General features: G+C 40.0%; 1 protein-coding gene across 1 annotated transcript; it reads left to right on the top strand.

Moving 5' to 3' along the window:
- Positions 1-1,846: 1,846 nt before the first annotated feature.
- Positions 1,847-18,571, top strand: PIWIL1 (piwi like RNA-mediated gene silencing 1; the record flags this gene model as incomplete). The annotated part of the gene is made up of 20 exons (XM_084272044.1): positions 1,847-1,927; positions 4,231-4,363; positions 5,085-5,228; positions 5,999-6,213; positions 7,302-7,423; positions 8,047-8,127; positions 9,015-9,212; positions 9,586-9,697; positions 10,327-10,444; positions 11,038-11,155; positions 11,313-11,427; positions 12,365-12,552; positions 13,141-13,217; positions 13,491-13,687; positions 14,000-14,103; positions 14,570-14,640; positions 15,171-15,324; positions 16,145-16,270; positions 17,376-17,523; positions 18,455-18,571. 20 exons carry the CDS (start codon positions 1,847-1,849, stop codon positions 18,569-18,571), a joined length of 2,619 nt encoding a protein of 872 aa, XP_084128170.1.
- Positions 18,572-18,642: the final 71 nt, after the last annotated feature.

Here is an 18,642-nt window from a genome sequence, read left to right as displayed (position 1 = left end):
AAAAGCAGCCTTGTCCTCTATTCACTGCAGGTGCTTGAAAAGTTGTAAATGACCTAATGAGATCAGAATCATCTTTTATAAAGGTAAGGTTTTACTTTTGATGTCTCTTGGCCCTTGAAGTGAGCGTCTCCAGATGCTCCCCAGCCATCTAACCTCTCGCAAAGCCGCACTGAGTTAATCCCCACTTAAGACCCCCGACTTCCAAGTCACACAGCTTGCCAGTTCTGTCACACGGTGCCCAAAATACAAGCTGGGAGTCTCTAACAAGCAGAGCAATTAAAACAACCTTGGTAGTTAGAAAAAAGGTGCTTTTTCACTTTGTGTTCTGTTTGCCTGCTAGTCTGCTGAAGAACGTTTCTCAGAGTAAGGATGGTAGTTCATGTGTTTTGGCCGGACAGCATCACGTCATCCCTGAGACAGCCAGGGCTTTCTGTCCAGCCTGTGCAGCTCCGGACAAGAGCAGGAAAGTGAAGCAGCATCGTTGTAAGCGTTGCTGACAAACGCCGTCCCTCACTGGAGCGCCATGAGAGTTTTATTTCTTGTTTTACTGCTCCACCTTCTGGCTTAACTTATTTTTCAAGAAGCGGGATGAGGAGAGGTAGTTTTTAAGCGGGAAAAGTCTCCCCTCACAGAGGTGATGCAGACCGCTCAGCAGCCCGGCTCTGCCCACAGGCGCAACACTGAGGCACGAACACCTGCAGGCGAGGGCCGAGGGTCCCCCTCCTGCCCACAGGCTGCCCGGAACTGAAGGGCCGGCGGGGTAAGGACCGCCGTGAACCTCGCCGTGCGGGACACAGCGCGCCACTATGACTAGGTGAGGCGCCCACCACACCTGCCGCCCTAAGAACCGCCCAGGCAGACACCACCAACTCCCACCACCGAGAGGGAACGGGTGCAGCGCTTCAATCACCTTCAGCTGCGCTCGCAGCGGCCTTCGGAACTCTTCGGCAACGCTCGGGTCTCGGGAGCCAATCGGAGGCGAGTGTGCGTTCCCGCCTTTCACCGCCAGCGTGTGGCGCCTAGTTAGCGTGCGCCTGCGCGCTGCCCGATTCCCCTGAGGGGCGGGGAGAGAGTGGGGCGGTCGGTCCCTGCGAGGGTCCCGGAGCAGAGTTTCGGGCGGGCGCCCAGGGGCCGATGTGAGGGTGTGGTTGCTGGGTATAGCGGGGGAAAAATCGTGTGGCGTCGTGAAGACAGTGGCCTAGCGTGTATCTTCGAGGTGAGAGCAGAGTTCCTTCGAACTGTGAGGCAGACTGAGGTAGCACCGAGGGCCTGGCGGGGCAGGCCGTGTCTCTGAGTGCAGGCTTTGGTCTGCTGGAGCCTGGTGGGGAAGCGAGGCCTGAGCACATGTGAAAGGGAAGGGACAGGATGGGATGTGCTGTGGGTGGAGAGGATGGGCAGGTCTCTGGGACTGTCAGGATCAACAGGGAGCTTAGCAGGCTGCAGGTGTTGGTGTGGCCTTTGGGTGAAGTGTGTGCTGATCCCAGAATAATGTAACAAGTTAGTCTGAAGAAAGCATCACTGCACTATGAGTTATACTTGGCTGAGGTTGCTTATCCTGCCACGAACTCATTTCTAGTTGACTTTGTTGACAGCTTTAAGAATTTGTGGTGGGCTGTGAAGTCAGTTCAGACTTGCCTTCATCACACTACCTGTTGCAGCTGTGTTAGCATGGAGAACTGAGAGCAGAGAGGTCTGCAGGGGAAAATAAGTTTTACTGAACGCTGTTGAATGTTGAAATTAAACAAGGGCAGATGCAGTAGTGTTGCTCATGATATTTATCAGGGTAAGGGTGGCAAACGAGAAGATAGAATGTTAATGCTGAAGGTGGTTTGTCTTAGAAGAGAAGATGACAGGAAGAGCTAGAGCCAGAGCAAGAGGGAAACCTCCAGGACAGGAGGCTGCTATTCCTTCTGCAGGATCTGCATCTGTAAGTTGTTTCTCTTATTTAGCACAACAGGTCTTTCAAATGTCATATCTCAATTACTTTCTATTTTAATACTGGGTATTTATGTTAAATGGTACATGTGTGTATATATATATATTGTGTATTGTATAATTACATTTACTCCTCTTTATTAAGGAAGTTTTTGTGTGCTTACAAACAAATATGCTGTTACAATACAGGTGTCATAACAGAGCTAGTGGTACTAGGTAGAAATTTTCATGGTGTGCTTTCTCTACCGTGATACGCTGCAGAGTAGCAGAACATATTATTCTGCTGTTGATGTCTGTTTGGGCAGAACCTGAGTCTGCCAGGTGTTCTGACCTGTTCTGTTGTTTCGAATTTCAACATCAGGGACTTAGTCTCTGTATTTGAACTAGTTTTATGGGCTGGTTTAGTGCTTATATGCAATGTTCAAACTGTAGCTTGAATGTGGCTGATACTTGTTTGCGGCCATTGCCACATACCTGGAGATTTTTTTTAAGCAGTTCGTTAAATTTTTCAGTTATTAATCATAATTTTCATTTGAGAATGTAATTAGACCAGAGGAGTGTTCCTGGTCCATTTCCTGCCAGTGGCAGGTGAGCTTAAACCACGATAGAAGGTAGTTCTGTTTCTCAGATAGTGAAATGTGACTTGTGTTGGCAGCAACATTGATGCACTTCTTGAACCTGGAGCAGAATTTGTAAACCTAAAGAGACTTGATTACTTCAAACTTGGTCTCTCTGACTTTAGTAGAATTGCTGGCCGCAGCCAAGAGGTATTAGCAGTGTTCTGCTGTGGGTGGCTTAGGCACTTTACATGCACAATGAATATTGATACAACCTGAGTGGAAGAAACTTTAGACTTTTTTTTTTTTTTTTTGATACAGGCTACCATTGTTCTACCATGTAGACTTTATCTCTTTCCAAGAGGAAAGTTCAGAAGTGTTTCCATGTTGTGGAATGCATAAAAGGGTTTATATGGACGCTTGGAAAACTGGGGCTTAGGTGTGCACTCAGTATCAGTTTAAGTGAGAGTGTATTCCATACTGATCATAAGGGAAGATGGGAACAAGAAGCCATGTGTTGTTAAGTGAGTCATGCTATTTGACTTTTACACTGGACTGATACAGAGATATCTTAATACATTATTCCTGATTTTTTTTTATCAAAAAGCATTATTGAGATTTAAAGTGGTCAGGTGCCTGCCTTTCCTTACAACCCTGTAATCTTTCATGCTGCAGAAGTAGGAAGAGGATGAGTTGGTCAGTCCCTGGGAAGTCCTTTCCCAGTGTGGAGACTGCAGCCTCCAAGGAGTGTACAAATAAGAGGGAGCTTGGCTCTTCATAAGGGTGCATTATGGGAGGACTAGACAGTGGGCACAAAGTTGAAGCAAGAATTGTTTTGTTTGGATATAAAGAAAAATGTTTCCATAATGAGGACAGTTAAGCCCAGGAATAGGTTGCCCACTGCAGTTGTGCATCCTTGGAGATGGGATAAATCTCTGAGCAACCTGACCAGACCTCGTGATTCACCTTCCTTTGAGCAGGAGAGTTGGGCTAGAGACCTTCTGAGGTTTCTTCCAGCCTGAATTATCTTGTGGTTCTGTGAAGGATATGATTGTTGAAAACCCCCTCCTCACCCTCCATTGACTGGCCCTATCACAGCATAATCTCTTGCTTCAGTTTAAGACTTGACATGGAGCACTTCTCTGATCCTTTAATGGATAGAAAAGGAATATGGTGATCTTGGGATAGTGAGGCTAGAGAATCCATGTAGGTGGCATAGCTGTTTCCTTCAGGAGCAAGGATGTAATGTAGGTGAGAGAGGCAAAAGAGCACTCATCCTTCCTGAACTATTTTTACAAAGCATAAAACTTATGATAATATGTTGTTACTGTGACAGTGGTGGACTGATAACTGAGGGTTCCATACGTTTCATCTTTGCAGTAGTGCATATGGATATTTACTGGCTTCTTAGAGGGTGTACTTTTGACAGAACTTTATAAGGTGTCAGAATAAGGTGGAGAGTTTAAGAACAGAGAGGCCCTCTTAGCTACTGATCTTGTGTTCAGTGTCAGAATACACATGTGGGAATCACAAGACATGTGAGAGCAAAGGAGTAGAGGAACAACCAAAAAAGTAGTTTCCCGATGCCCGTTAGTTTGGAGTAAAAAGTTAAGTTTATGTAACCTCTGCGCTTGTGTGTTTGAGTATTCTGTACTTGGTTAGTGACTTTATTTTGCTCTACTCTTGGAAAGTATATTGTTTCTTCAGTTGCAGTAGAAATTTTTCCCAGCTATTGCAGGTTCAGCCACCTGGCCATCAGCAGTCCCAGCAGCCGTCTGTTCCTCCATCAATATCTGAAGAACTCAGTAGCCGTGGGCGACAGAGGGGCCCTCAGACTGTTCCACGAGGCCAGAATGGGAGAAGGCCAGAAGGTCAGAAAGGGTGAAGAAGCACTTTGCCCACATGAACAAGTGTTTGAAGAGAATGCAAGGTGTTCTTTATACTGCATTTCTGATTTTTCAAAATGACAGGAATAAGATTTGGAAAAGTTCACTGTAGATAATTTGTGATGAGAGTGTTGGCATTCTGAGGTGTGGTATAACTGAAGCAGGAATCTTGAAAGCTAACTTAAGTTTGCTCTCCTCCATCTGTACCATCTCCTCTACCAAAATACTTTTCAGAATAAATTAGAAAGCAGTTGGCACATTTAACTGCATGAATCCCAGCATTAAATTTCCTGTTGATATTTCATTGTGTTTCTTGAATCTTAATAAGGAAATTAAACTTTCTTACTTTGCATCACAACATATTTAAACGTTTCAGTGCAAGATGGAGCAGAAATGAAATTAAATACCTGTCCTCCCTGTATTCGCAGAAGAGATTTTTCATTTTAGAGGGCATACATCTTTTTTCATGTGGCTAGTGAGCTCTTCTATTTTCTTACTAGTTAACTGTCTGTAAATCTTGGGAATCTAGTATGAGTTACCTGAATGCTATTTTAAAATTAATTTACTATCTAATAAAAGCTGAAACATAACACTTCCTGATTTATCTTAATTCTATATACATCTGACTTTCAAAATGGAATTTATTTAGTTTTTATTTGTATATAAAGCTCGATTGTAATTATTACTCTTTCTCAAACTTCAACAGGATTACAGATTTCCTCAGGATCACAGATTTCAGCAGGATTTCAGGAACTGACTTTAGCAGATAGAGGGGGACGGCGTAGAGATTTCTATGACCTTGGAGTAAATACTCGGCAAACCATAGAACACGTTCAGGAATCAAAAATTGGTATGTTCATATTAGACTGTAGACAGATAAGCAAGTTGAAATCAAAAGTAGTTCTGCTTTGTTTCTGGTTTTAGTATTCCCTTGAGAGCCAAATAAAAAAAAAAAAATCTTCATTGTGTACTGGAAAAGTTTCAAGTTGCTCCGAATACCTGAAGAGAAACAGTAAGATGACATCTCATGGCAAAGTGCTTCAGACAAGTTGTGTAGTATTTTAAATTGCAACTTATTAGACATAAGTGATGGTCATTGTATGTTACTGATGTACACCTGTTCAAGCAGGACTTTGTAGGTGATCTCCAGAGGTCCCTTCCAACCCCCATTCTGTGATTCTGTGAAATGTCATTTAATCATATATAAATGAAAATCAGGCTATCTCTAGTGTTTGTTACTGTTAGCTTTTGTTCTATATTTATGGTTCACGTGAAGAAAGATTAATTTGTCAACAAAGTTTGTTTTGGTGGAAACTCATCTCTGTGGTACCTGCTATTTTATGAGACAGGCTACTGATCGAAATGCTTAACTCATTTGATGGGAGAGTTTTCCTGACAGCTGAGGGAATTATAAAAAGCTGTAATAAGCAGGTGAGTGTCTAGGATAACACTGTGCCTGTGAATATTTCCCGTTCTTCCCTAACCTAGAATAGTTGCAGAACACAACTGACCTCTAATCTTGCCTGAATGCCTTAGTTTTTTAACAGTTGTCAAAAGCTGCTGAATTACTATAAACTGGTAACATTTTGTGGCTCTGAAGATCTTTCCCTCCCATTTCAGGTTCTTCGGGTACTAGGATAAAGTTAACCGCAAACTACTTTCGTTTGACATCTCGACCCCAGTGGGCTTTATATCAGTACCATGTCACCTACAATCCTGATATGGAAGCACGCCGCCTTCGATCAGCCTTGCTCTTTCAGCATGAAGAGCTAATTGGAAAGACACATGCATTTGATGGATCAGTGTTATTCTTGCCAAAAAAACTAGGCAACAAGGTGTGAGATGAGAATGCTGTTTACTTTTTTATTTTGACTTGCATTTTGCAATGCAGCTTGTTTCTTACTGTTCTGGGTGAAGTTGGAGAATTGATGTCCCATGAGAAACATTTAGTTGGATTGAATATATTAGTGTAAACTAATTTTCTTGTGTATTTGGCAGTAATCTGGTTCTTATGCTTAGGTTCTGCAGGCTAGAGTAATCCTCTGCCTAAAACTGGATAGTATAGACAGTAATTTTCCTTTCATTTTCTTTCAGCTTACATCCCTTCATAACTTCCATATTATACATCCGACATAATTGAAAGCGTTGATGTATTTGGTGTGTGTTGCAAGGTTTTGGTAGCTGAGGGAAGCCTGGTGTGACCCCTTATGGGAAAACGTTAGGGTATGCCCTGTGTTGCACACAGCCATTTCCAGCTGGCTTCACCACAGACCAAAGCTGAGTCCATCAGCAGTGTTGATGGAAACTCTGTGCATTTATAAAGGGTGAAGAAATGCCAGAGCAGAAATAAAACGTGAGGAGAAAAGAGGTTCTGAGAGGAAAATGCTATGTACTGATGGTAACACCTGCCTACTGCCTCCTCTGCCCCTTGTGCCACCACGTCACTGAAAGGGCTGAGTGTAAACAGTGGTGTTAACAGAGCAGGGCAGATGAATCTGGAGTGAAGTTGAGCATGGAAAATAGAGGGAGTGTTTTCACTGTGTTTTAGTATTTGTCATTTTGCTTCCCAGTACCTGATTTAGTAATTGAATATATATTAATTGGCAATATGTTAAGTTTATTTCCTCAAGTTGGGTGTTTTCCTCACGATGGTATTTAGTAAGTGATCTCCCTGTCTTTACTTTGAATTCAGCTGCTTTGGGGATGGTCTCCAACCTTCTCCATTTGTGGTCTTGACCCAAATGAACAGAGCATTTTACGTTGTAGTTTACAGATATAATAGGAAATCAAATTCCTGTTTTGAATAAGTTTTGAATTACTAATTAGAATCTTAATGTACTAGTCCAGTTTGATATTAGTGGACCAAAATCCAGATACATCCTTGTTTGCCTTTAATTTTATCGACCTATCTTCACTTTCTCAGGTTTCTGAAGTGTTTAGTAGGACTCGAAATGCAGAGGATGTGAAGATAACAATCACATTGACTAATGAGTTACCACCTACTTCACCTACATGTCTGCAATTTTACAACATCATTTTTAGAAGGTTTGTTGTTCAAATTTTGTCTTTATAAGAAGTCATTCTAAAAATACCTGACTTAAGTTTTTCCTTTCTGAAGAATGGGCTCCAATATTATAAATATGAATTTTTAAACCATTGTAGCTACCGTTAATATGTGGCCAGTGACATCTGGCAGCATTGTCATTATGTGCGTGTTATTGGACATATTAGTGTGAAATGAGTTTATACCTTTTCCCTAGCAAGCAGATTCACACTGAGGTGCTGTTGTAGGCAGTTAGTCCTATCTCTGCACTCCTTTTTGTGCCTGTGGATTTGCCTCTTAAAGCAAATGGTAATGCAGGACCTTGAACTGGCAATCTGTAGACTCCCTACTTGCCTTGGTACCTGGTCTGCTTGGTTCATCTGAAAGGCAGGTTTTTCAGACTGCTACCTTCACCTGATTCCTGATTTGTATGCCTATTTAAGTCATTAATTGTTACTGATGAGTGTCCATCACCTTTCTAAATTGAACTTTATAAAAAGTTCAAGTTTTTGATTTCTTCATCTGGTCAAATGAACAAAAATTCATCTGTGCAGACGGATGGGGCCATGCATAGTTTGATAAACTGAATAATGATGGTAAATGACATCCATGTTTCAACTTCCAGGCTGTTGAAGATGTTGAATTTGCAGCAGATTGGACGCAATTATTACAACCCCAGTGACCCAATCAACGTCCCTAGTCACAGGTTTGGCAAAAAAGGATACTGGGGTTTAGGAGTGGTGCAGAGACAAGTAATGATATTTTGATACTGCTCTCATGGTTTATTTTGGAGTAAAAGCATGGACTTGGTATTTCTGGGAAGCATGAGACCTTGTTCTCCTGACATAGCTTTTCTATGTATAAGATCTCAGCATTCTTTACCAGTGTGTGTTCTGCTATTCCATTTTACTCGGAATTCTTTATTCAAAAGCTCAGGAGTGTCCAGCCTTCATTTGGAAGGCTGTTTAATCTGCCATGTAGATTTGTGTCTGGCCTTACACTGCTGGTTGGGTAGTTCTAGAACTCTTCTATTGCTGACTGTCATGTCTTGGCCCTGTTCCCTGCCAGGATCCCCTATGGTGTGACTTGATGCCTCTGGCTAGCCCCAGGCCTGTTGCATGAGTTAGTAACCTTGAGTTTCTTTGGGGCCTCATTGTGTGGCTGCAGTGTACTCCTTGCCATTAGCCTACATAGCCTGGTTGATGGAAGAAACTGGACAGTATTGTACTAGATGGACTGTTGGTCTTTTTTCTCTTCAAAGTGTCTTGAATACCCAAGCACTTTGTGTCTAACATACCTGAGACTGACAGCATGAGATGGATTTCTTGGGTTTTGGGGCATCCTTTCTTTCACTATGGTTACAATGCTACTTCGTTAATGTTTTCTGTTTTAAATATGACGTTGAGCAATGATACTTGCATGTAAAATATTTTTTGCTTTGCTAAATCTCAGGAGCTTGTTTGTATTTGGATAATGGTTTCTTTGTGTCTTGACTGCGTTCCAGTGTCTGGGAAAGTGGACAGAAATAACTCGAGGGGTGATAATAGACATGCTTTAAAGCACGTTAAGATTCTGTATGTTCTCTTTTGACAGGATGATGATTTGGCCGGGCTTCACAAGCTCTATCCTCCAGTATGAGGAAAGCATTATGCTGTGTACAGATGTGAGCCATAAGGTTCTTCGCAGTGAAACAGTGTTGGATTTTATGTACAGTCTGTACTACCAGGTTGAAGAGCAAAGATTTAGAGATACCTGTGCTAAAGAGCTGATAGGTTTAATTGTTCTTACAAAGTAAGTCTCTTTGCACTCTTGTCTTAGAGTTCTCTTCATTTTTTTGAATGTTGAATGTCCTGAAGTATATAATGAAGCATCAAAAAGTATGGAAACGATATCATTGTAAAGCCAGCAAGCTAATTGAGGTGAACTTATTAGCAAAAGCAGGAAGTACATACTGGATTAGCTGTGTATTAGTTTGATTTTATTACAGTTTAGCTTTCATTGGACTTCATAGCCTGCTACAATTGAAAACAGGATGTTACTGCTGCTGATAGAAACAAAACTTTCAAGCTCCCTGAGTATTTCTATTAACTTTTTCATCCCACAGTTCTATTTCTTTTCTGTTTGAGTTGAGATTTTTTAAAAAATGATATAATTCTTCTTTTAGGTACAATAACAGAACATACAGAGTTGATGACATTGACTGGGATTCTAATCCACAGTGTACCTTTAGAAAATCAGATGGTTCTGAGATTACCTACCTGGACTACTACAGAAGGGTATGGAAACTTCACTGTCAGCATGTGTGTTACACTTTACCTGAAAGCTTAGAGCATTGTTAGAGGCTGGTTTGTGATGAATTTGGAACTCAGAATTTTCTTAAGAAAATTTCATTTTTAATGGGTAATAGGTAGTCTGAGAGCAGTAGGTAACCTGCACAGTATTGTTTGTCAGGAGTCCATCCGCGTGAGTCAGGCAAAAATGTCAGGAGGCCTGCATGGATGAACTGCTCCTGGGAAAACTCCAAAAGGTAGTGTACAGAAGCAGGTAGAAGCACGGACAGCTAATCTGGGAGACGTTTTCCTGACAGACAGGAATGAGGTTAGGAAAGGCAGAGTCCAAGTGCAATCGAAGCTGGCCAGGAAGGACACTTGTCAGAACATAATGGACAAAAAGGAAAAGTAGGGAAGATTTGACCCACTGCTGTGACTTAGGCAAGGATCCTTGGTGGCACAGAACAGGGAAAACCAGGTTCCCTTAACTTAGATGTGCTATTTGAAGTTGCTGGTGGGTTTGTTCTAGTTTTTGCTTGTTTGAGGAAAAATACTACTTTCTAAAGTCAGCTTTATTAAGAAAACTGAGAGTTTGTAATGAATAAAATAACATAAAATATATATTCCTAATGCAGCAATACAATCAAGAAATTACTGACACGAACCAGCCTGTCTTGGTCAGTCAGTCTAGGAGGAGGAGTGGAAACATACAAGGACCTGTAGTTCTAATTCCAGAGCTGTGCTTCCTAACAGGTACTGTAGCATTTTTTCATATCAAAGCATCATGCCTACTGAAATATTAGTTTGACAGCAGCCTCTTGCCAAATCAATTAGAAATGCTTTCTTTGTATAAATGTGAACTTAGAAACAAGTTTTGTAGCGAAAAGCTTAGATACTTAAATGAGGTTGAAAGGTTTGGGGGGGTTTTGATGTTGCATAGTCTTTATGTACAGTGTTCAACATTGGCCCACTGGTGACTTGTAGTGTTTTTTGGTGGTAGAACTTACACTGAAAAAGAGAAATGTACTATGAATTGGTCATTTTGTAAGATACATAAGTGTCTTCCTCTGAGATACTTACTTTGCTCTAGCAGTACCCATCTATCTTGGCACTATTACTTTTATTTTACTGTGGAAATGTAAATAGAGCTGCATGTCTTGTGTGGTTTCATCTTAACTGCAAAATTCCAGAAATGAGACTGTATGAGAACCATGTATGAACCATGATTGCTCCTGACACAACTCTGTGTGTGCAGTACATGCACAGTTAATCTGCGTGTCTTGCAAGTTCATTTTTCTTACTCCTTAGTGTGACTTTTACTCAGAAAAAGATTTTGTTGTTAACAGGACTAACTGACAAGATGCGTAGTGATTTTAATATGATGAAAGACTTGGCTATTCATACACGAGTGCCACCTGAGCAAAGGCAACGTGAAATTGGGAAGCTTATTAACTACATCCAAAGGTATGTCATTGTCGTATTTCTTACTTCTTTGTCATGAGAAATCTCCATGATAAACTTCCTTGCAACAAAACCTCGGAAATCTTAAATGGTTATAAAGAAAAGTCTCAGCAAGACCAAATTTTTTAATGTTTTGATTTAAAATCTTGTCTTTAAACAGAGATGACAATGTTCAGAAGGAACTCCGAGACTGGGGCTTAAGCTTTGATTCTAATTTGTTGTCCTTCACGGGAAGAGTTGTTCAAGGGGAAAAGATCTTTCAGTCAGGAAACATGGTAAATAAAACGACTTCTAAAATCTTCTGCATCTCTTATTAAAGAAGCAAGTTCTTAAGGAAAGAAATGCAACTTGTTGGCTTACAAATAAAGGATTATAAGTGGAAACATTATAGACAAGTTTTTGTCCGAACAGGATGCTCTTAAATTGTGAAGCTCTGTTTAGAGACCCTTGAAGATTTTTCTGGCTTGCACTGCAGTAGCATCTTCACTGCAAAACAATCCCTCTGAGTAAACTAAGTATTTTCAGATACATAAGCTAGGAGACTACAGAGGTTTCTAACTAGTTTCCATTTATTAAAATATCAAGGTTTTAAAATTAAAATACACGAATTGTTTCAGTTCAATAGGTAGAACACCTACAGCATCTGCACTCAGAGGTAGAGTGACTTCAGTTTGAATATCTTAGGTTTCAATTAAGTTGTATATTGCCATAAAACATATGTTTTCTTTGTAGTAGAAGACTCTTGTTTTGAATGGATGCTAGATGGAAAAGGGCATTTTACAGTGTCTTGATCTGTATATCTGTGTATTTGGTAAAACTACTTTTATTCTTGTTAATTAAAATATCTGATACCTTCTTTATACTTCCTTTTCCTCAAGCAGTTACCCTATTAAAAGAGAAGTGGGAGAAAAATAAGTAAATATATAAATAGCAAGTTCTTTGTAGCACAGAAACTGCAGCAAATAGTAACTTACCTGGGCTAAAAATAGTGTCTGCATAATTATAAATGGAAAATTTGAAGACTATAGGATTTCTTGAAAGGGTTAGGTGAAGTGTATTTTAAAATGGTGACAATAGCAGTAAAAGGACAGAGAAAAGATCAAGTCAGCTGTTCTAGGCAGACTGTTTTACAGCCTGTTCTTGAAGTGTATCAGGAAGTAGTTGTCCCGCTGTTTCAGTAGGGTACTGATTTTCTTCCCCACTTGTTTACAGTTTGATTACAATCCTGAGTTTGCTGATTGGTCAAAGGAAACTAGGGGAGCTCCCTTAATATGTGCAAAGCCTCTGGACAACTGGTTATTAATATACACACGGCGCAACTATGACGTTGCTAATATATTACTTCAAAATCTGTTTAAAGTCACGCCATCTATGGGGATCAGAATGAACAAGGCAACCATGTAAGTATCCTTAGACAGCTAATGGAAAGATAAAATGATACTTGCTAGAGCATATTTGTAGCGTGCTTGGGCTGTTAAATATGTCACACTACTGATTTCTGCGAGGTTGTTAATAAAGTTTCTTGCAGGGTGAAAATTGTTCAGTTTTCTCTAGTGATTCTTTTTCTTACTCACGTTTTTATTTGTGAGAGCTTTAACTCCCAGTGCCAATGCCAAATACTAGATATATAGTCATTGAGGAACACCTTCTAAAGTGGAGTTATATATAGTAGAAGAAGGAATATATGTTTCCTTACTGACTTTAGACATATTCTGCATTTTTTCATTCCAAATATCTTCCTTTGGGTGCTTGTGCTTGCTTTTAACTTTAAATCCTATTGCTCTTGGAAGCCTAAATTGGGGATGATTCCTCTTCATCACGTGTGAATATAGTACATCTATTAATGGCCATGAATGGAACACTTTGTACAGTACGGATGTTTAATGAGCATTATACTGATGTATAATGAGCATTAATGGTTTTGCTGACATTTCAGTAGCTGTTAGCTTTTTATGTTCCTTGCAAACATTTTTTTTTTTTCTTTTCAGGATTGAAGTAGATGATAGATCAGAAGCTTATTTAAAGGTTTTACAGCAAACCATTACCCCTGACACAAACATAGTATGTATTTGAATCCATATTCAAATTGAGTAAATCTCTAATTAGTATTTTAAGACTAGTGGGATTCATTCACAGAAATAGAACTCTTGGCTCATGCTCCTGTTCAAACCTCAGCCTACGTGTATCCTTATGGGAAAGAGCCTTTGTACTTCCTTTTGCTGTGAACGCTTGAAAATTTCTCTTGAGCATAAGCAACTTTTCCTAAAGAACTACAACTGTTATGTAACTCTGAGAATGCAGCTTCTTAAATGCCTTTTTTTTCTTTCTTTAAAGGCAGTTTGTATTTTGTCTAGCTCCCGCAAGGATAAATATGATGCCATCAAGAAATTTTTATGTACAGATTGTCCCATCCCAAGTCAGTGTGTGCTTGCTCGCACTTTAAGCAAGCCTCAGGCTGTTATGGCCATAGCAACAAAAATTGCCTTACAAATGAACTGTAAGATGGGTGGAGAACTTTGGAGTGTTGAGATCCCGGTAAATATATTTTTTAAAATTATTTTTAAAATGCTGTTTAGTGTATTGAGCTTTATTTAAAAAACAAAACCTTTTTCCCCCAAAAAAGAAAATCGGGTATTCTTTGTGTTGTTTCTTTTGTGTCTTTGAGAAGAGGCATGAAGTTAAAGGTGACATAAGGAGATGTTTACTTTAAGAATTCATGGTTTATGTAGTGTCCTGAAACCATACAGCAGCTTATGTCATGATCTTGTTACACTGTGGAATGGAGATGATGGATGCTTTGGCCTGTCTTTGTGTACTAACACATGTTCTGTATTGATTCCTTTTAAGCTGAAACAGGTAATGATTGTGGGAATTGATTGTTACCATGACACTGTATCTGGAAAGCAGTCAATTGCAGGATTTGTTGCTAGCCTGAATCAGACAATGACACGGTAAGATATGAATGCCAAAGAATTTAAAAAAAAAAAAAAAAAAGAGAATCTTTATCTTTCCCTTAACTGAAAAGTATCTTGAACATTGTGAGCCATCATTAAAGTGTCCAAATTTGACTTACTGTACTTTGTTAATAATTCTGAATCATTTTTTCCAGTGCATCTCTTGAGGGGATGTCCTCTTGCCACAGCCCATGGCAGAGGGGTCGGATGGTGGGGCAAGGGCTGGGACAAATAGCGGTCAGCAGGGTGACAGGCTCTTCTCCCTTTTGACTTGTTTGAGAGGACTTGCACGTGGCACTTGTCTGCCACAGGGAAATAATCTTGCAGTACACTAACATTTGCTTGACTGGATTGACCCACAATACCTATAAAGATTAAGCAGTCATAGCCATTTTAAAAATAACTTCATGGAAGTAACCCTGGGAAATGCTTTGAAGGTCATCTTTTATTTTGCTCTTCACAGGTGGTTCTCCCGCTGTGTTGTTCAAAGTCGTGGGCAGGAACTTGTGGATGGGCTCAAAGTCTGCTTGCAAAGTAAGGGAAACCTTTCTGCTCTTGTCAAGTTGTATCTAAGGAATGGCAGTATAGCTCCCTTAAAACACCTCCTCAGTTGCCATGTGGGGAAACATTTATCCATTTGCACTGAGATAAAGGCAGATTAAAAACAGAGTTGTAAATAATGTTGAAAGCTAATAGTGTTTTCTGTACATTCTTTCGTTGATTCCCATATTTCTTAACAAAAAGTAAGTGCTACTTACCAATGCACTTCAAAGAATGCTTTAAAGGAGAGGAGATTTAAAAGATGACAGCTCCTTGCTGTGAGAGAGGCCAGCAGAGCAGATAATCTCCTTAGGTTTGTTCTTTTCGTGTCGGTACACAGGTAAACAATAACTCCTGGCAGGTAACATTTGTGTATCATCATGTGTACCTGTTTCAGGTTAGTAAAAGATTGAGGACTTTGAGTTTCAAAACTTACTGCTGCTTTCCCAGTAATAAAAAAATCCATTTTTGTTTTGCAATGATTTATTATAGCTAACAGTTTTTACTCTTTAATTGTTTTTAAGCTGCTCTAAGAGACTGGTTCAAGTGGAATAAGTATTTGCCCTCTCGTATTGTTGTGTATCGTGATGGTGTAGGAGATGGACAACTAAATACTTTGGTTAATTACGAAGTGCCTCAAATTCTGGATTGCTTGAAAAGTGTTGGTAAAGACTACAAGTAAGTCTGCTTCCACCAGCACCCTTCTTTTTTATACTGAAAGAGAAATAGACACTGGGATATAAAAATGGATATAGATGAAGATTGTGGTGTCTTTCCCTCATTACTTTTATTTGGTCTCAGGTAACTGCATTTCTGAAGGTTGCTTATGTGATTCGAGATACTGAGTTTGTAATAGTGAGCATTTTTAGTACATGCACCACATGCGTGGTCAGTAGACACGTGCATATACACTCTGCAAACTTACTAAATCCAGTGAATTGTTTTCTTAATCTGCTCTGAAAAATGAAAGTATTTCCTAATGCTGCAGGCAAATGCAGCACAAGACATGTTAGAGCAAGTAGGAATTGAAGTGCTTGCTACTGTTCAGCTTCTGTTAATGGCTTGCTCTTTATCAAAACTACTGTCAGAACTGTTTTCTATGTGAAAAGATGAGGTAGAGAGATATTAGAAACCAGATCTGTAATTAGAAGATGGTTTTTCGGGTTTGTTTTCTTTCTCCTTATCAAGATATAGACACTGGATTGTTGAGAATTATCGAAGTTGCACATGAAATTTATAATCTGAAGTTATGAACAATGTCCTTTTAAATCAAAATGATGAGTTTAGAGAAGACACATTTGAAAGTAATGCCCTGGGTAATCCCAAAATTGCTTTTAATTTGAAGCTGTAGAGAATCGGCTTGTGAAATATGCACAGTGCAGTTGTTCAGCATAGTGGTAGGTTGGGGGGGGGGGGTGTCAGGTTTTGGTTTTTGTTTTGTTTGTATCTCTTAGTTTTGTATGGGTTTTTAAAAAAGAATATTCTCATTGCTTTTTAGTCCACGACTTACTGTGATAGTTGTGAAGAAACGAGTGAACACCAGATTCTTTGCTCAGAGTGGTAGAGGACTTAAAAACCCACCCCCTGGTACTGTTGTTGATGTGGAGGTTACCAGACCAGAGTGGTAAGTCAGTGTAGAAGTAACACTTCTCTTCACTGTCAGTGTGATAATAAAGGAAATGTATCTGGTACTAAACAGACTGTGGGATCAAGAATGCCTTTGACAGTTCTGTCCTTTTGAAAAGAAATCATAGTGAATATGGAGATGAAAGAAATGGAGAAGCTTAGATTTTATTGATTCATTAAGCAATTATTTAGTAGCTTCCAGTATGTAGTATTTGTAGTCATCAGTGTTTTATATACTTTAAGTGTGTGTGTTTCACTTTCTAGTGGGTTTTGGGGAGGTTTTTTTATGTGTTTTGGGTTTTTTTAATGTTTAGTACTGCAAGAGTGACCTGATATGATTGCCCAGCTGTCCTTAACCGGAAAGAAATTCTGTCTGTCTAGGGTTTTGACATTGCATGTAAATTTTACTACTTTCTGAAGGGTGCATTTTATGAGCAAGTGTTGGCACTATTCTTGGACGTCACTGGAAGCTTCAGAGTTATACAATAACTGTAGGTAATACACTGGCACAGATTTTACTGATCTCACTTGCTCTTAGTATTACATGTTTTTACACACTCTGTGAAACTCGTGCCGGGTATGTGAGAAATGCAAAGCTTGTTAGTATTCTGTGAAACGTTTGACTTGGTCAGGGGATGTGAGGGCATGTAGGGACTTGGGTGGTCTCCTGTGGCAGTGCACAGTTAGGATATGTAGTTCTGCCTTTCAGTTTTTGTATGGTACCAGCTGGCTGCAGGTGTGCCAAGTGCTGTGAAGGGTGACATATGCCAAATGTGGTGCTAGAGTAAGTAATGAGCAAAAGCCAAGTACACATGCAGGGTGGTTATCAGCAGAAAACTGTATATGATGAATGGTTAACATCTTCATGGTCTTAAGCCCTGTTCCATATAATTAGATTATTTACATTTTTCCAGATCTCCTGGCCTTTCAGAAATAGGGGAAACTGTTTTGTGGCCAAAGCCTAGGCATACTTTTGCCATTTACCCAATATGCATAAAGTGACCAGAAAAAATAAGTACAACAAATTTGTGGGGATTTGCATTTTTTGAAGAAAAGGAGCCCTTTCTGTATCAAACCTGTGGTGTTTGTTTCTTGTGTTACAGGTATGATTTCTTCATTGTCAGCCAGGCCGTGCGGAACGGCTGCGTCACACCCACGCACTATAACGTCATTTATGACACCAGCAAACTGAAACCAGACCATGTGCAGCGTTTAACCTACAAACTGTGCCACATGTACTATAACTGGCCGGTGAGTGTTTCCTCTGGGAAATGATAATATTGTTCTTTGAAGATTGTGTATCTTTATGCAGTAACAACCCACAAGAAGGTAGAATAAGAGCACTGGAATAGAATAGGTTGCCCAGGGAGGCAGTGGAGTCTCCATCTCTGGAGGCATTCCAGACCCATCTGGACGCCTATCTATGCAGTATGAGCTAGGGAACCTGCTTTGGCAGGGTGGCTGGACTCGATGATCTCTCGAGGTCCCTTCCAACCCCTATGATTCTATGATCTTTAAAACATCTGTGTGGGTCCAAAAAGCGTGTGAGTATTTCTCTTGACCTAGAGAGAGAACTAGACATTTGATAATTACGTGATCTCTGAAGTCTGAATATTGATGTATTTTTATTCTCTGTAGAAAACACTTGCTGAGTATTGCTCCCAAATTCTCAAATTTGTAACAAAAGCAAAACTGAAATGAGCGGTTCTTCCCTGCAGAAATACTTAACTTCTTTATGTGGAGACGGAGCCAGGTTGCTCCACTTGCCTTGAGGCTTCTGCTGTTGCATCCCAAGATCAGCAGAGTCAGCTCATGGTGGAGGTGTGCTGTAGATGGGCCAGTTTAGCAATCATAAATATTCCACATGAGTTACAATGCCCCATCCTGATGCCGTGAGATCCAGCATCACATGTAAACATGTGCAAGAGGCATTTTTGGAACAAGGAGATGAAGGGAGTTGGCAGGTTTTTTGCATCTATTCTTCTCTCAGGCATGTTTTTTTTAGTGTGTTCATAGAATCATAGAATGTGTTAGTTGGAAGGGACCTGCATCAACTGCAGGGAATATGTATGTTACATGTGTTCAAACTTTTGAATTCTGGGACAGTCCATTACAGTGAATGCATGCTTACCTAAATGACTTGAAAATAATTATTTATTTTATTTTATTTTTCCTTCTGCAGGGGGTTGTCAGAGTACCTGCTCCTTGCCAGTATGCTCATAAACTGGCCTTCCTTGTTGGTCAGAGTATTCACAGAGAACCAAACCTGTTGCTTTCTGATAAACTTTACTATCTTTGAGTTAAGTTACCAGCTAAAAAAAATAGTTTAGTTCCTTTCTGGGGATTGTAGAATTGGCTGGAGTTTTGTGT

This window comes from Gallinula chloropus (assembly GCF_964237585.1).
Source record: "Gallinula chloropus genome assembly, chromosome: 17".
Lineage (NCBI taxonomy): Eukaryota > Metazoa > Chordata > Aves > Gruiformes > Rallidae > Gallinula > Gallinula chloropus.
This window is presented reverse-complemented; position numbering and strand designations above follow the sequence as displayed.